This window comes from Bos indicus, chromosome 15 (assembly GCF_029378745.1).
Source record: "Bos indicus isolate NIAB-ARS_2022 breed Sahiwal x Tharparkar chromosome 15, NIAB-ARS_B.indTharparkar_mat_pri_1.0, whole genome shotgun sequence".
Taxonomy (NCBI): Eukaryota; Metazoa; Chordata; class Mammalia; order Artiodactyla; family Bovidae; genus Bos; species Bos indicus.
In genome coordinates, this window is record NC_091774.1 from 55,202,145 (window position 1) to 55,217,830 (window position 15,686).

The following is a 15,686-nucleotide window of genomic DNA, read 5'->3' on the forward strand; positions in this document are numbered from 1 at the left end:
CGTGTGTACATGTGGATTGCGTGAAGGGGCCGCAGCGGGCAGGTGGACACACGTGTGTCTGAAGTGTCATGTGCCAGTGTGCACGTTTCCTGGGCGTCCTGTCGGGCGTCAGGCACCAGGAGGACTGTAGGAGGGTTGGGGTGGGGCTTGCTCTGGGAGGAGGATGGAGGAATCATGTATCGGCCCACCCCTCACGGGCCTCCCACCCTCCAACGTGGCAGCTCACAGGACAGCCCTTTGGGTCAGAAGGCCCCACACTCCACGAGAGAGCACCAGAGCTTGCAGAAATTGCATTTCCCTGACTCATGCTTGGGACTGCGAGCACATTCTTGGCTTCTGGACAGCATCTCAGAGAACTGCCGGTGGCAGCCCTGGTTTCCCAGGGAGAGGGCCCCCCAGGGGCTGGTCATCCCAGCCTTTCTTGGCCACTGTCTGGTCCTCTGTAAAAAGAAGAAAAGGATGACACTTCCTTCCAATTAACGCCCTACAATTAAAAGTGAGATGCTGTTTAGGGTGCCTGGCCACAGCATTCAAAGTGCCCCGTGAATGTCACCTCCTTATCCTTTCCCTGCCCCCACTCCTCATCTACCATGGACAAACAACTCAAATCCCAGTTCTAACTGCAATTTGCTATAAGGGCTTGAACTTAGCCTCAGTTTCTTTGTATTTAAAATGGAGCCATTCAACTTAACCTGGGAGTATTAAATATGATAATATGAACAAACTGGGCACTTAACATGTTAGTTTCTGTCTTAGAATTCTATAGGGTGAGGACTGCCTGAATCTAGCCACCGGGGCTAAAGACAGCTGCTTCTGTAATACCTGGTGGAACTGGGCCTGCCTACCTGGAAGGCCCAGCTAGAGATGATGTGGGAGAAGGAGGGCTGAGGCCCAGGGCTTGGGTTCTGGTCTAGACCCACCTCTGAATTGCTGTGTGACCTTGGGCAAATTGCTGGCCCTCTCTGGGGCCCAGTTTTCTTCTTCCTCTCTGTACAATGTGGATGAAGTTGCATTCTATGGTTTTCTACTTCCTCCTGACCATGCTGCTTGGTACCTAGGATTTCCAGCTGAGCCCCTGTCGAGGGTGGAGTGGGGTAGGTGGGCTCCTGCTGGGAGCAGGGACACAGGAGGAACACACACCTGAAATGCTCAAGAGTTTCTCTGCATTTCAGATTCTTTCCTCCTTCCATTGAGTGCTCTTCCCAGAAAGTGCAGCCTGGGAGTGTGGGGGAAGGGCTGCAGTCAGCAAGGCCAGGGCTGGGCTCAGAGCTAAGAATACTGTGGCAAAGGCTCTTGAAACTTTTTTGCTGATGTTGGAAATTTAAAGGAGCCGTTGCCTTTCTTTCTTCGGGGAGGTTGCAGGGAGGCTGTGATTGGAGTCCAGCTACTCAGGCAGACACTTCCCAGCACTCACTCACTGGCCATGGTTCATCGTGTGCCTTTTCTGGGCATACTCTGTGCTGGGTACTGGGGACTCAGAGGGAGAAGAAATCTCTGCCCATCCAAAATCGCCAGCGACATTCAGGGACATTATAGGGTGATGACACAGAGATAATGCAGCAGAATGCCATAGAAGAAGCTTCTGACAAAGTCTGAGCTAAGGTAGAGTCTAGTAAGAGTGGGAGAGGGTCTCCGGTGCCCTCCCCAAGCCTCAGCTTCCCTATCTGTATATGGAGGGCACTGGTCCTTTCTACTCTGACCTTCTAAGGGGCTTATCTAACAGCATGCGCTTCAGTTTACCCTTCCCGCTAGGTGTGGTCCCTGAGAGTTGTAGTACTTAGCTTCCTCCCAGAGTTCTGGTGAGGCCTTCGCGAGCTAAGAGTTTCGAGGAAAGGTGTAGAGCAAAGGTAATCTCTGTGGGATGTGGACATCTGGACCTGCTGGAAATCAAGGCAAACATCTCCTTTCTATTAGCTTTGATGGACCCTTAGCTGACTGGCCAGGCTTCCCTTATGGCTCAGCTGGTAAAGACCAAGTGAAGTCGCTCAGTCGTGTCCGACTCTTTGCAACCCCATGGACTGTAGCCTACCACGCTCCTCCATCCATGGGATTTTCCAGGCAAGAGTACTGGAGTGGATTGCCATTTCCTTCTCCAGAGGATCTTCCCGACCCAGGGATCGAACCCCGGTCTCCTGCTTTGTAGGCAGACGCTTTACCGTCTGAGCTATCCGCCTGCAACGCGGTGGACTTGGGTTTGACTCTTGGGTTGGGAAGATCCCCTGGAGAAGGGAAAGGCTACCCACTCCAGTATTCTGGCCTGGAGAATTCCATGGACTGTATAGTCCATGGGGTTGCAAAGAGTTGGCTTTATGACTTTCACTTCACTAGCTGACTGGTCAGTTACCACCTGAGGTCCAAACCGCGGGTGGGATGGGGGGTGGGGTAGAGGGTGGACGGGCCTGGGACCCAGGTGGTTTCCTGTTTCCTCGAATAGCAAGGACTTCTCCTTAAAAGCAATACACAGACGAGGCAGGAGAAAGAACATGAAAACCAGGACAGCCAGGTCAAAGATATGGACTCTACCCTGAGGCTAAGAGAGTTTGTCAATGATCAGACCTGTCCAAAGAAAAGGATACTGGCTGCCTACGAGGGAGGTGAGCTCCCTGTTCTTGGAGGAGCCTGGGTGCTTGCCTTTTTGGGATTCTTGCCTTTTGGGGTTCAGAGAGGACTTCTGCCTGTGGCTGCAGACAGGAACTCATGACCTCTAAGATGCCTCGCAGTCCAGAGTCCTCAATATTTTTATTCTAAGATTCTTTGACTGTGAGTCTTTAAAAAATTTTATTTATTTGGCTGCATTGGGTCTTAGTTGCAGCATGTGGGACCTTCACTGCATTATGCACAATCTTTCATTGTGGCACAAGGACTCTAGTTGTGGAGGGTGGGCTCAATAGTTGAGGCGAGGCATGTTGGATCTCAGTTCCCTGGACAGGGATCGAACCCTTGTTCTCTGCATCACAAGGAGGGTTCTTAACCACTGGACCACCAGGGAAGTCCCTGACTGTGAGATTTAACATTCTAAGATTCCTTAGATGAATTCAAAGATTCCACAGGAATATCATATTCTGTGATGACCACCTTGATTCTAGTAATCTCTGGTTCTTTGACTTTGATTTGAAGAGATTAAAGCTCTTGGGATCTAAGATTTCCCACAGTCCTTGTAATCAGACCGTGAACACCAGTAGCCTAAGTCAGACTGAGAAATTAGTAACCACCACCACCTGGCTGGGGTGGCCAGAACAGGCCCTCCCCTCGCCTCTGCTGTGAGGGACCTGAATGATTCATCTGCTGGGTGCGGGCCCAAGTTTACTCCCCAAGATCCAGAGATGCGCCTGGAATAAGGATACTCAGCACAGTTTGTTGACTGACTGAATAAGTGAGTGAGTGAATTGTCTCTTTACTCTGTCCCTGCCTCTCCATACTGGGCCCATGGGGTTATCTATGATTTCCTTGTTAAAGATTTGGAGTGGGGATGTCCTAAATAATCTGCCTTCTCAAGTTCCCTACTAGGATATGCATACCCTCCTAAGAGGGCTTCCCAGGTGGTGCTAGTGATAAAGAACCTGCCTGCCAAAGTAGGAGGCATAAGAGATGTGGGTTCGATCCCTGGGTTGGGAAGATCCCCTGGAGGAGGGCATTCTCCAGTATTCTTTCCTGGAGAATCCCCATGGACAGAGGAGCCTGGCAGGCTACAGACCATGGGGTCGCATAGAGTGGGACACAGTGAAGTGACTTAGCACGCACGCACGCACGGACCCTCCTAAGAATATTCATCCCAAGAGCAGGGACTTCGTCCTGTTCTTGGCTATGTCTTCTGCACCTGGAACAGAAACGAATACCCCAGCTTAGCTCAGAGCTCCAGAGGCTATCAGTTGTGGGAGGGTGGGGGAGAGGAGCTGATAGTGAGACCTGTGGGATGGGACTCAGATAGGGAGGGCGTAGGGACGACCAAGGAGAGAGAGACAGAGACAGACAAGGAAAGGAGGCAAGGAATGACATTTCACAAAGGAACTGCGGCCCAGAAAGGAAAGTAACTTCCTTAGGGTCACACAGCATATTACTTAAAGGTCAGCCAGAGTATTCTCCCTGTGCACCCCTTCAGGCCCAGCCAGCCCACCTGGTGTTCCCCAGGTGTTTCCAAGACCTTCCTGGGGGAAGGTCAGGTGCAGGAACTGGCTGCCACTCTTCCTGTCAAGGTGGTCACTGAGGTTGAGCTCCAAGGTGTTCAGGATAAACTGCAGATGGAGAAGGGTGCCGCCTCCCAACCTCTGACCACCTCCCCTGAGAGAAAGGAGAGGAGGGGGCTTGTAGGGGGGCCCAATTTCAGTTTGAGAATGGGGGAATGGATCCACATCAAGGCAGATCCGCTGTCGGTATAGGGGAGCTGGAAGGTGTGAGATCAGGGATAAGCCGGCTTGTGCAAAGAACCTTGGGGTGTGGCGGCTCCTCTCCAGGGAGTAGGACCCTGAAGCCCTGTGTCTAAGCGATCCGAACTCCCACTAGGGAGCCCCGTGTCCCCTTCATCTAAGCGGTCCGAACTCAAGAAGAGTCAAAAGATGCCCGCTCGCTCCGAAGTGGTGCGGGCCTCCGGGGCGCCCAGCCCGGAGTTTCCGGGCGCTGCGATCGCGTACGATATGCAGGGCAGTAGGACCCAGGGGCCGGGTGACTGCCTGCAGAAGGAGGGGGCGGAAGCCGGGGCGGTTTGGGGGAGGTCTCTGGCTTTTTTTGGCGAGGCAGGGGCGCCCTCCGGAAGCTTTTCCAACTTTCCAGAAGTTTCTCGGGACGGGCGGGAGGTGGGGTGGGGGAACGCCATATATAGATCTGGAGCGCGGGGGCGCGGCGGAGAGTGGAATCCGTTCGCGGCTCCAGTGTGACACTGTGACTGCGGTCCCAGCGCCAGCCCAGCCCGGCCAGGTGAGGGGCGGGGGCGGCCGGGGGAGTTTTCTACGGGGGCTCAAGGGAATGAGAGGGGAGAGCGGCCCGGGCGAGGGTTTAGGGGCCAACAAGAGCCACAGACTGAGCCCGCAGACTGGAGTCCCTGGCACTTTTGGGGGCAGCTGGAGGGTTGGAGATGGAGACTAGATGGTAACGGCGGAGAGAGCCTGAGGGCGACCGCAGAGATGGAGCCGGGATGGGCCGTCGGGACACTCACAGGGCCCGGAGAAAGTGCAGGGTTCCCCAGAAGTGTGGGGCAGGAGTGGTGGTGGCCAGGAGGGAACAGGCCAGTTAGGGGCCACGATGCTGAGGCTCCTCTCTCTGCAGGATCAGGGAGGGAGGATCCGGGTCTGCAGTTCCTTCCAGCAATAACAGGGAGGCCAGGCTGGCTTTGCATGTCCCTGTGCCTCCAGTTGTGGGTTGAGGCCCAAAGGCCAGTGGACCAGTCTCCTCACAGGCTTGATGGGGGGTATCTGAGCCTCCTGAGGAAGGGTAGTGGGGAGAGGAGGTGAAATAACCTGGACTTTTCCTGGGGGCTGTCTTGGCTTTTGGGGTCCCCACGGTTTGGGAGGAGTCACCCACCGCGGCTCCATTTCTGATCAGCAGGCTGTATGCCTAGGTGATGGCAACTAAAAGAGGGACTTGGCTAGCACCAGTCTCCCCCACCTCCCTCCAAAAAGAGGCTGAAGAGGTGACCAGGACTGCATCCCCCCAGAGAAGGGAGGACGGACAGGGATGGAGGGGGCTCCCTAGAAGGCTTTTGGTCACCCGCTCTAATTCTGTCCGCCGCCACCTGGTTCCTGGAGTCACTGCAGCGTTAAGGTCACTTCAAAGGCCGGGGTTCCCTGCCCCCAGCTTAGGGACATTCCTGAGGTGACTTGAGTGGAGGGAGAAGAATGAAACCGGCTTCCAGCATGGCCAGAAAGCCTGGCTCCGCCTCTTCCAGGGTTTCCGGCTGGTCCCCCTGGTCTGCAGGGCCCGGATGGAGGCCTCGGGAAAATCTGGGGGCTTTGGTTCTCTGGAAGTCTCTGGCTGGGACCACACCCTTCTGCCCTCAGACAGTTCATCTGCCCATCCCCCCTTCCTGAGGCCTCCTGGTCCCCTCCTTTTGTCTCTGGGCACTGGGATTCCCAGCAGAAATGTTTTTTTTAAAACTGGCTGTAACTGGACACTGAATCCAGCCCTCTGGAGGGGCTCTGTGGGAGCTTCTGGGAGGTGGGAGCCCTGTGCTAGGAAGCCCGACCCCTACTGATCCCTGACGGACGGAGGTGGCTCCCTGCCCCTCTCTGGCCTCAGTTTCTCCCACTGTGCAGTGAAGTGGATGACCTCCGAGGTCCTCCAGATCTGGAGCTGGTTGTGCCTGCCTTCTGCCAGGGGCAGAATAAATGGGGGTCCCTTAGCGGGGTTGGGCCTTCCAGGCCTGTCCTCACCACCACCCAGCTCTGCCCTACCCCATCCTCCTCACTCTTCTGCTTTCTTTCAGAATGAAAAAGGCAGGCCTTGACCTCCCCCTGAGGCAGTTTCAAGGTACTTTAGACCTCCTCAAGCGTGTGAGACCCTTTCTGGTGCTCCCATCCCTCCCGCAATCTGCTTCCCTTCCCTCTACTTAAAAAACCTGGAATCCGGTCTCCTTCCGGCTATCTGTGGGCACAGGCCTTGGTTCTGTGATTGTGTATTTTTCTTTGTGGGACCATAAATCATCTAACCTTGGCCTCAGGGCTGCGATTTCTCTGTGGCAACAGGGGCTGGGCTGTGGGAGGCTGGCTTGCTTGCAGTGACTTGCCTTCCTCCGTTCCTGCCACTGGGTTAACAGCCCTTCACCCTTGCCGCACATCTCCCTGCAGAGTCTGATGTTGCAGGCTCGAAGCTAGGGCCAGAAAGTCTCCATGGCACCCCACCCCCTGGGACCTGAACCCAGGCCTCCGGCTTCCCAGGCTGGAAGCCCCCCTCTGCAGGCGGGTGGAGATAATTCAGTTTCCAGCCTGCCACGTCACCCGGAGCCGGCAGTAGGAACAGGAGCGCAGCTATGTGGCTGCCTGAGGAATCCCAAACTAGTCATTTGGAGCTTTCTTGAAAAGCCCCTCCCAGCCCTTTGAGGTTCTGGTTGGCTGAGGGTGGGGGCTGTCAAGATAGTGCCTGCCACGTGGCAGGACTGTGAACTGGGCTCCTAGATTATTTCTCTGGGGGATGCTGGTGACCTCTGCAGAGGTCCAAGCTCTGGCATCCGCTGTTTGGACTAAAGGCGGCCTTTGAATAGGATGATCGTATGCCTGTTGTCTTGGCATAATAATTGGTAGTATTTCCATTTTACTGTCTTAAGTGTCCAAGTGTCCTTGTTTGTACAATAATTATATAGGCCCTCTGCCTTTGAGGCTCCAGGCCTGGTGGGAGGAAGGTGACCTGGGCCCAGAGATATTCTTTAGGGTAAAACTGTCTTACCTCTGCAATCCCTACTTTAGGCTACAGTTTTCTTTGGTAGCTTCTCCCAGGCACCTGTGGGTCTTGGTGGCCTTCCCTCTGTCCCAGATACTGAGGGTCGTTCACCAGGATTCTGAGTTTGCCACCTTGAGGACCATGAGTGGGGATCTGCCAGCGCAGTGGGATCCCAGCTTCTACCACGGTTCCTTCCAGCCCTTGTCTTTGCCGTCATCTCGTCTTCCTTTGTGCTGCCTGAAGGACAGGCGGAAATGACCTCAAAGCGGGGCGAGTGTGGAAATAAGTCCACGTGGAGACTGTCCTGATGGGAGGCCCCAGAGAGGGGAGAGGGGCTTGTCGTAGGGGACTTTGGGATAGCTGTGGTTTGAGGATGGCAGTCTTGAAGCCACAGTGTAGATGGGCATGTGTGGCGATCACTGCCAGATGGGAACGGGAGGGCAGAATGGAATCTGAGTAGCCTCTGCTTCCTGGGAGACTGAACACACATCTGGCCACCAGCCTCTGGTGAACAGGAGGGGGTGTCAGTGTTCTGAGCTGTGACGTGCCCTGGCCCTTAATATCCTTCCTCTCAGGAAACCTACCCCACCTCCCATCCCCCTCCTGCTTTTGTCCTGGGGATTTCCCATCTACTCGAGGGGCGGTGGGCAGGCATGTCCTGCCAAGACAGAGGCCTGGGCATGGAGACCATGACCCTTACAACTTGGAAAATGGGAGCCCGAGACTTAGTGAGGGGTGGACACACACGCACACATGCACATTTTCAGACTCAAGGTCACCCTTTGGGGCAGCAGAGTAGAGTATCTGGGTTCTCTCATTTAATCAGTGAACCTACTGGTGACTCATTAACATCCCAGCACAGAAGGGAAGGCGTAGGGGAGGAACACTGCACCTCTGCCCACATGACATCCTCTGTCCAGGGCCCTGAGTTTCATGCAGAGCCTCAGCTCGTCTACTACTTTCCCCCGCCTACTGGAAAAGGGTCCCAGGGTTGTAAGAGATCTGAGCTAACCTTCAGCAAACTGAAGAGCCTTCGTTTGGCCAAGTGGCCCTAGTTTCTGTTCATTCAGGAATAGCTGAGGCCTGTTGCGTGCTGGGCACAGGGGACTATAAAGGGGAGCCGGACGGGCTGTGTGTCTTGCCCTCCTTGGAGGACACAGACCTCTAGGTCTGTGATGGAAACAATAGGTAACAGACACATGAGTGTAAATGTTAAATTCAGTGTAAGAAATAAATAGGGCTGAGGTGGCTATTTGCTTGCTTTAGATGAGGAGTCAAAGAAGGCCTCTGAGAGATCCGGCAGATGGAGACCCCAGTTTGGGCAACCTGGAGTTAGGTCTGGGCTCCCCAGAGCTCTGGACCCTCCCGCTCCCATCTCCAGGGGACTCGGCAGCAGCCAGAAGGGTGGGGATGGGTGCAGGGGAAGAACTGGGGCTTCAGGAGTGCCCTCTCTCTGCCACCCTCATAGGCCCTCCTCGGTGCTCACAACCCACCTCCCAGCCATGCGTGCCCTCCTGCTCATCAGCATCATCTGCCTCCTGGCCAGGGCCCTGGCCGCTGAGGTGAAGAAACCTGCGGCTGCAGCAGCTCCGGGCACCGCTGAGAAGCTGAGCCCCAAGGCGGCCACGCTGGCTGAGCGCAGCGCCGGCCTGGCCTTCAGCCTATACCAGGCCATGGCCAAGGACCAGGCGGTGGAGAACATCCTGCTGTCACCCGTGGTGGTGGCCTCGTCCCTGGGGCTCGTGTCGCTGGGCGGCAAGGCGGCCACGGCATCGCAGGCCAAGGCGGTGCTGAGCGCCGAGCAGCTGCGCGACGACGAGGTGCACGCGGGCCTGGGCGAGCTGCTGCGCTCGCTCAGCAACAGCACGGCGCGCAACGTCACCTGGAAGCTGGGCAGCCGCCTGTACGGGCCCAGCTCCGTGAGCTTCGCAGAGGACTTCGTGCGCAGCAGCAAGCAGCACTACAACTGTGAGCACTCCAAGATCAACTTCCGCGACAAGCGGAGCGCCCTGCAGTCCATCAACGAGTGGGCGGCACAGACCACCGACGGCAAGCTGCCCGAAGTCACCAAGGACGTGGAGCGCACCGATGGCGCGCTGCTGGTCAATGCCATGTTCTTCAAGCGTGAGTCCAGTGGGGCGGGGCAGGGTGGGACGGGGTCTCCTCTCCCCGAGGCCCCGCCCCCGGCAAGTCTGATCAATCAGTATTTCTGTGCCAAGCACCAGTCTTCATTAACAACAACTCGTGGACATGGAGGGAGGCAGTTATTGAACTCTTAATATATGACAAACTAGGTTTAGCGAGGTGTAGTGTTGTATCTGGGGCTTCCCTGGTAGCCCAGCTGGTAAAGAATTTGCCTGCAATGCAGAAGACTTCGCTTGGATTACTAAGTCAGGAAGATCCCCTGCAGAAGGGATAGGCTACCCATTCCAGTATTCTTGGGCTTTTCTGGTGGTTCAGATAGTAAGGAACAATGCGAGAGACCTGGCTTCGATCCCTGGGTCAGGAAGATCCCCTGGAGGAGGGCATGACAACCCACTCCAGTATTCCTGTCTGGAGAATCCTGGTGGACACAGGAGCCTGGCAGGCTACAGTCCATGGGGTCGCAGAGTTGGACACGACTGAGCGACTAAGCACAGCACAGCACAGTGTTGTGTCTAAAGGAATGGGACACAGATACAAGCCCAGCTGAAGGACTCCACAGGATGTGTTTCAGCACATCAGAGTGCTGTTGATTGTCTTGGAATTAAATTCAGTAATCATTTCTGCCTCAGTAATGAGCTGGCTCCACGCCTGTGATCATGCCTAATGCTCAAAGCAACTTTGAGGGTAGGAGGTGTTACCTCCATTTCATAGGTGATAAAACAGGCTCAGCTAGGAGGAGAGAACCCAGACTCATGTCCAAGTGCATCTTGAATTGAAGACTTGATTCAGGCTTAATGTGGACTTCTGAGTACCTATATGGATAGCGCTGTTACTCTTACAGGCTGCTGTGAGGATGAGGTGCCCCTGTTTGACAAATGAGGGGACCAAGATAGGAGCGGTGAAAGGTCTTGCAGCCAGTTGGTGACTGAGACTGAATTTGAACACAGGTCTGGATGTGACACTGGTCAGGACTCAGGCCACTGTCACATATGCAAGGTTTTTGGGGTCATGTTTTTTGGTCACAGGGACAGGGCTTGCAGACAAGAATTAAAAGCAATCTTGGAGCACAGACCTCAGCTGGCAGGGGGTGTGGGGAGTCCAGCTCAGCACATGTTGCCCAAATGCCTGGCAGGGGTCAGGGCAGAGGCGGACATGGCAGTGGCTGGACTGAGGGTCCTCCTTTTGGAGGTATTTCCTGTCATGTGGAAACTGCCAGGCCCTGACTATGTGTAGAGAGCCGTGTCTTCAGGCAGCATGTCCCCATTCCTAAAGCAAGAGCATGTACTCTAGGGGACTGGGTGCTCAGCGAGGAGGTGGGCTGCAGCCGAGCCCCAAAGACTGGAGTGAAGGCCTGTGGCAGGGGTAAATCATCCTGGATATTGAGTTGGGAGAATGTCTTAACAGGGTAAGGGGAGCAGCGCATCTGTTTCTCATCTTGTGTTCTACTTCCTGCTACAGCGCACTGGGACGAGAGATTCCACCACAAGATGGTGGACAACCGAGGCTTCATGGTGACCCGTTCCTATACCGTGGGTGTCACCATGATGCACCGGACAGGTAGGTGCCTTGCAGAGTAGGGTGGGGCGGGTGGGTGGGCGATGTGGGGGCCCGAGGGTGCTTAGGGCCTGGCCCGCCCTCATCCCACAGCATGTCCAGTACCCTTTCGGCTTTTCTCCTAGGTCTCTACAACTACTATGATGACGAGAAGGAGAAGCTGCAGATGGTGGAGATGCCGCTGGCGCACAAGCTGTCCAGCCTCATCATCATCATGCCCCACCACGTGGAGCCCCTTGAGCGCCTGGAAAAGCTGCTGACCAAAGAGCAGCTGAAGGTCTGGATGGGCAAGATGCAGAAGAAGGCTGTGGCCATCTCCCTGCCCAAGGGAGTCGTGGAGGTGACCCACGACTTACAGGTGAGGGGAGGCCCAGCTCAGGGGCCTGCAGGGCTTAGAGTTGGCGGGGGATGGTCTGTCACCAGCTCAACGGGTCTGTCCTGAGCCCTCTGGGTGTCCAGGCAGTAATGGGCTGTGCTGAGGGAGGGGGGCATGGTCCCTGCCTTTGGGAAGATGGTGACAACATCAATACTTAAGTATAATTGAGCACCTGCTGTGTGCCAGGCACACTTCCTAAGCACTCTGCATGTGTTAAATTCTTAATCCTCAACACCGTATTAGGTAGGACGATCAGCCTTATCTTACAGATAAGGAAAATGAGGCTCAGAAAAATTAAATAACTTATCCAGAGTCATACAGTCACTAACTCAGACATTTAGCACCAAGCCGTGTCCTTAATCTTACGCTGCGCTGCCTCTCAAAACAAGGTGTAGGCACACCTCATTTTATCGTGCTTTTCTTTATTGCAATTTTTTTTTTTTCACAAATTTTTGAAGATGTATGGCAACTCTACATCAAGCAAGTCTGGCTCTACTTTTCCAACAGAGTTTGCTCACTTCATGTCTCTGGGTCCCATTTTGGTAATTCTCGCAATTACCAAACCCTCCACCAGCAAAAGATTATAGCTCCCTAAAGACTCAGATGATGGTTAGCATTTTTAGCAATAAAATATTTTTAATTAAGGTACATAATTGTTTTAAGAGATAATGCTGTTGCAGACTTAATAGACTACAGTATAGTGCAAACATAACATTTATATACATTGGGAAAGCAAAACAATTGTGTGACTCACTTTATTGCAGTATTTACTTTATTGTGGTGGTCTGGAACCAAACCCGCAATGTCTCTAGGGTATGCCTCCACTATTCAAGCTGGAGGATTGTTCCCCATGCACTAGTAAGACTAATAATAGCTTTCAGCTCTGAGTCACTTGGCTGGAAACTCAACCAACCTGCTAAGCATCATTTCCCCCTCATGACCACCCTGGGTGGTGGGCAGCAGCTCAGGGAGAAGCAGTGACTTGCTCAGGTTACCCTGGCTAGTAAGTGCTGGGGCTACAGTTCTCAGGTGAAGACTCAGGGTGGCCTTTTTGTCAATCAGGAGAGTTTTTTTTTTTTTCTGTTCAAAAGGGAAAACTTTCATCTCATTCCTCCCTTAGGTTCCAGAAATGGTTCTGTAGGTGATCCCTTGCCTGCAGAATTGATTCAGACTTGCTGCTGAGGGAGTGTGGAGGAGAAAGCTTGAGATGAGATGGGGCTTAGACTCCAAGCTGGAGACTAGTAGAACTTGTGTGGTCTGTATGGTAGATAGCATGAGGTTTCCAGAGAGAAGCCACACCCGTCTCCCTCCTGGGCTTGTCCTGACACTCCCCCAGCCTGTTCTGCAGTTGCTATCACCTGACTCCTCTTCTTTCTCCCGTGTTTTCCTGGCACCCTGGGTGGACACACTATCTACTACCCTACAGTAGATTGAGGTGGAAAATTCCAAGTGGGTAATTTGTGCAAAGTCATGGGGACTGGAATAGCTGGGCCTCGAATTCCTGTCTCGGGACAACCGGACTCTCAGGCCCCTAAGTATCAGGCTGGTTTGGCCATGCTGGGGACTGTCCTCCAGAACCTTGGGCCCTGAGGGCTGCTGTTCACTCAGCCGACAGTTCTTTACCACCGCCTCTTCTGCACTGAGAGCAGGGTGAGCCCCGAACATGGGCCCTGCCTTTAGGGAGCACTGAGCCAGTGGGGGAGACGACAGGACCACACACTGATAGAGCGAGGCCAGGGGTGCGTGGCTCCAGTCTTGTGGGGCTGGGAAGGCTCCCCAGAAGACGTGGTGTCTAAAGGACCTTACAGAGACAGGGTAGACACAAAGATGCTCTTGAGGAGGCAGTTTCAGGGAAGCTGTTGAATGGAGAGCAGAGTGGTACATGCTAGGGGGTGAAACTGTGATGAAAGCACAGTTCCTAGGAGAGAGCTTGTCCTTGGCTTCCAGGGGCTGTGCAGAGCCTTGGAGAGAGAGAGAGAGAGAGTATATGTGTTTTAACTTTTGAAATACTATGGAAATACATTAACATATATTAAAAATAGATTAAGGAACCCTCATGTATCCATCACTCAACATCAACTATCACACCCATCAGATTATCTTGAAGCAAATCCCAGCCTTCATATCACCCTGGAAAAGTTTTAAACCCCCGAGTGATGTGGTCAGAGCTGTTCTTAGGTCAGTCTTTTCTCGAACGTGAGTGTGTCAAGAATTACCTGGAGAGTTGGTTAAGAAGGGTTCCTGGTCCACCCGCAGACACGGTGATTCAGAGGCTCTGGGCTGGATCAGGAAACGTGCGTTTCATATAAGCCCCCAGGGGAGGCCGATGCTGGCTGTCTACCACTCATACCACAGGTCAGGATTGCTCGGCGGGTCCGGGCGTATATTCTGCCTTTTCCCCCTGAGTCTTGGTTTCCTCATCTGTGAAGTGGTGATTGGAAGCTGTTGCAGGGCTGTCATGAATTAGGAAAGTGGTTTGCCGTTTCCATACCATGTCTGGCACACAGAAGGTGGCCAGGGAGTGGTAACTTCTGCTCAGAGAAGAGGAGAGACAGTGGGTGGTGTGGGTGGAGGGTAAGGGTCTAGGAACTTTGCCTACCATGGCCTCACCATCATCCACCTGGTTCTACAGAAACACTTGGCTGGGCTGGGTCTGACCGAGGCCATCGACAAGAACAAGGCAGACCTGTCTCGCATGTCGGGCAAGAAGGACCTATACCTGGCCAGCGTGTTCCACGCCACTGCCTTCGAGTGGGACACGGACGGCAACCCCTTCGACCAGGACATCTACGGGCGTGAGGAGCTGCGCAGCCCCAAGCTCTTCTACGCTGACCACCCCTTCATCTTCCTGGTTCGAGACACCCAGAGCGGCTCTCTGCTGTTCATCGGGCGCCTAGTCCGGCCCAAGGGCGACAAGATGCGAGACGAGTTGTAGGGCCCCAGGGTGGGTGTGGATGGCGGGGGGCAGTGGGAGGCTCCTGAGACACATGGGTGCTATGGGGGTGGGGGAGCTGAGGTGCCAACCTTGGATAGTCTGGGGTGGGGGTGGGAAAACAGGGGGCTTCCTATGTGTCTGAGCAGCCCTTCCCGGCCTGGATTCACTCTGCTTGGACACGGTCCCCCAGCTGTCATGATGCTGAGCCCAGAGACCCCGTGTCCCATGGGAGCTGGGCCGTAGTCGTCGAGCCCTGCTCTCAGTCCTGGGATCCAGCCTGCCTCAATCAGTGTTCATATTTATAGCCCAGTGCTTTCTCATCTGTGAGATGGAATTGAGCTGGGGGTTCAGCCAAGCCCTCATGGAATGGGGGCCCTCTTCCTGACATGACCACCACCTCAGCCCCCTCCCAATCTTCTCCTAACTTCCCTCATCTATAAAACTAGGTGCTGCAGCCCCTGGGACAGGTACTCCCACAGTGAGTCTGACCCCAGAGAGGGGGTTGAGAAATAGCTCATGGAGGGGGGTGGGTTTGGGCAGACTCCGGTCAGGCATCATGGGGATGAACATTGTTTTTTCCTTTTATAGATTTTCAAAAATGGGGAGGAAAGTGGGGAAATGAGCCTTTGTTGCTGTCAAACCAAGAACTTATTTGTACAATTTTTTTTTTTTTTTCAATAAAACTTTTCCAGTGAAATTTTGTTGGATCATGGAAGGTGACTGGATCAGAGGTTACCATGTCATTCTTCCCTGGGGACAAGGGCTCCTTCTGTTAAGCCCTGTTGGCTACTAATAGTCCTTGTCAGGCCTCCAAATCCTGGCAGATAACTGGAGATAATACTGTGTGGCAGGCCCACTGTGTGCTGACTCCGGGAATTGTGGCTCTGACTGCCCTGGAGAGGTGGAGGCTGCAGGGCCAGAATGACAGCACTGGGCCTGGAGCCCAGGGCTTTGCTGTCCTGCTGGGTTCAGGATCCCAGTCTTCAGCCCCGAGTCTTTCCTTTCAATCTGACCTCATCCACATCCAGGGCCAGAGGGCCACAAGCTCAGGCTCCCTGACTGGGCAGGACTTGGTGAAGAAGGAGCTTGTAGGGTCCTTGCTCTGTACTTGGATTTGGAGCAGGAGCCGAGGAGAGTCCTGATACACACACATTGGTTACCTCTTCTGAGCCTTGGGGCTCCTGACATCACAGCTCAGGGAGGAAGAGGACAAGTGGGATGTACAGGACAGAAGATCAGTGGCCAGCGAGGCAGAGGAGCAGAGGAAACTGGGTTCATGGCCCATCTCTGCTGCTTGCTGGCTGTGTGACT

General features: G+C 54.2%; 1 protein-coding gene across 2 annotated transcripts; it reads left to right on the plus strand.

The window, feature by feature from the left end:
- Positions 1-4,753: 4,753 nt before the first annotated feature.
- SERPINH1 (serpin family H member 1) lies at positions 4,754-15,072 on the plus strand. 2 transcript variants are annotated; one of them, XM_019975322.2, is made up of 6 exons: positions 4,792-4,911; positions 6,416-6,459; positions 8,834-9,489; positions 10,969-11,067; positions 11,190-11,422; positions 14,073-15,072. In XM_019975322.2, exons 3-6 carry the CDS (start codon positions 8,868-8,870, stop codon positions 14,373-14,375), a joined length of 1,257 nt encoding a protein of 418 aa, XP_019830881.2. In that variant the 5' UTR covers positions 4,792-4,911; positions 6,416-6,459; positions 8,834-8,867; the 3' UTR covers positions 14,376-15,072. The 2 variants fall into 2 exon arrangements, with proteins under 2 accessions (XP_019830880.2, XP_019830881.2); XM_019975321.2 differs by lacking the exon at positions 6,416-6,459 and having other exon boundaries at positions 4,754-4,911.
- Positions 15,073-15,686: the final 614 nt, after the last annotated feature.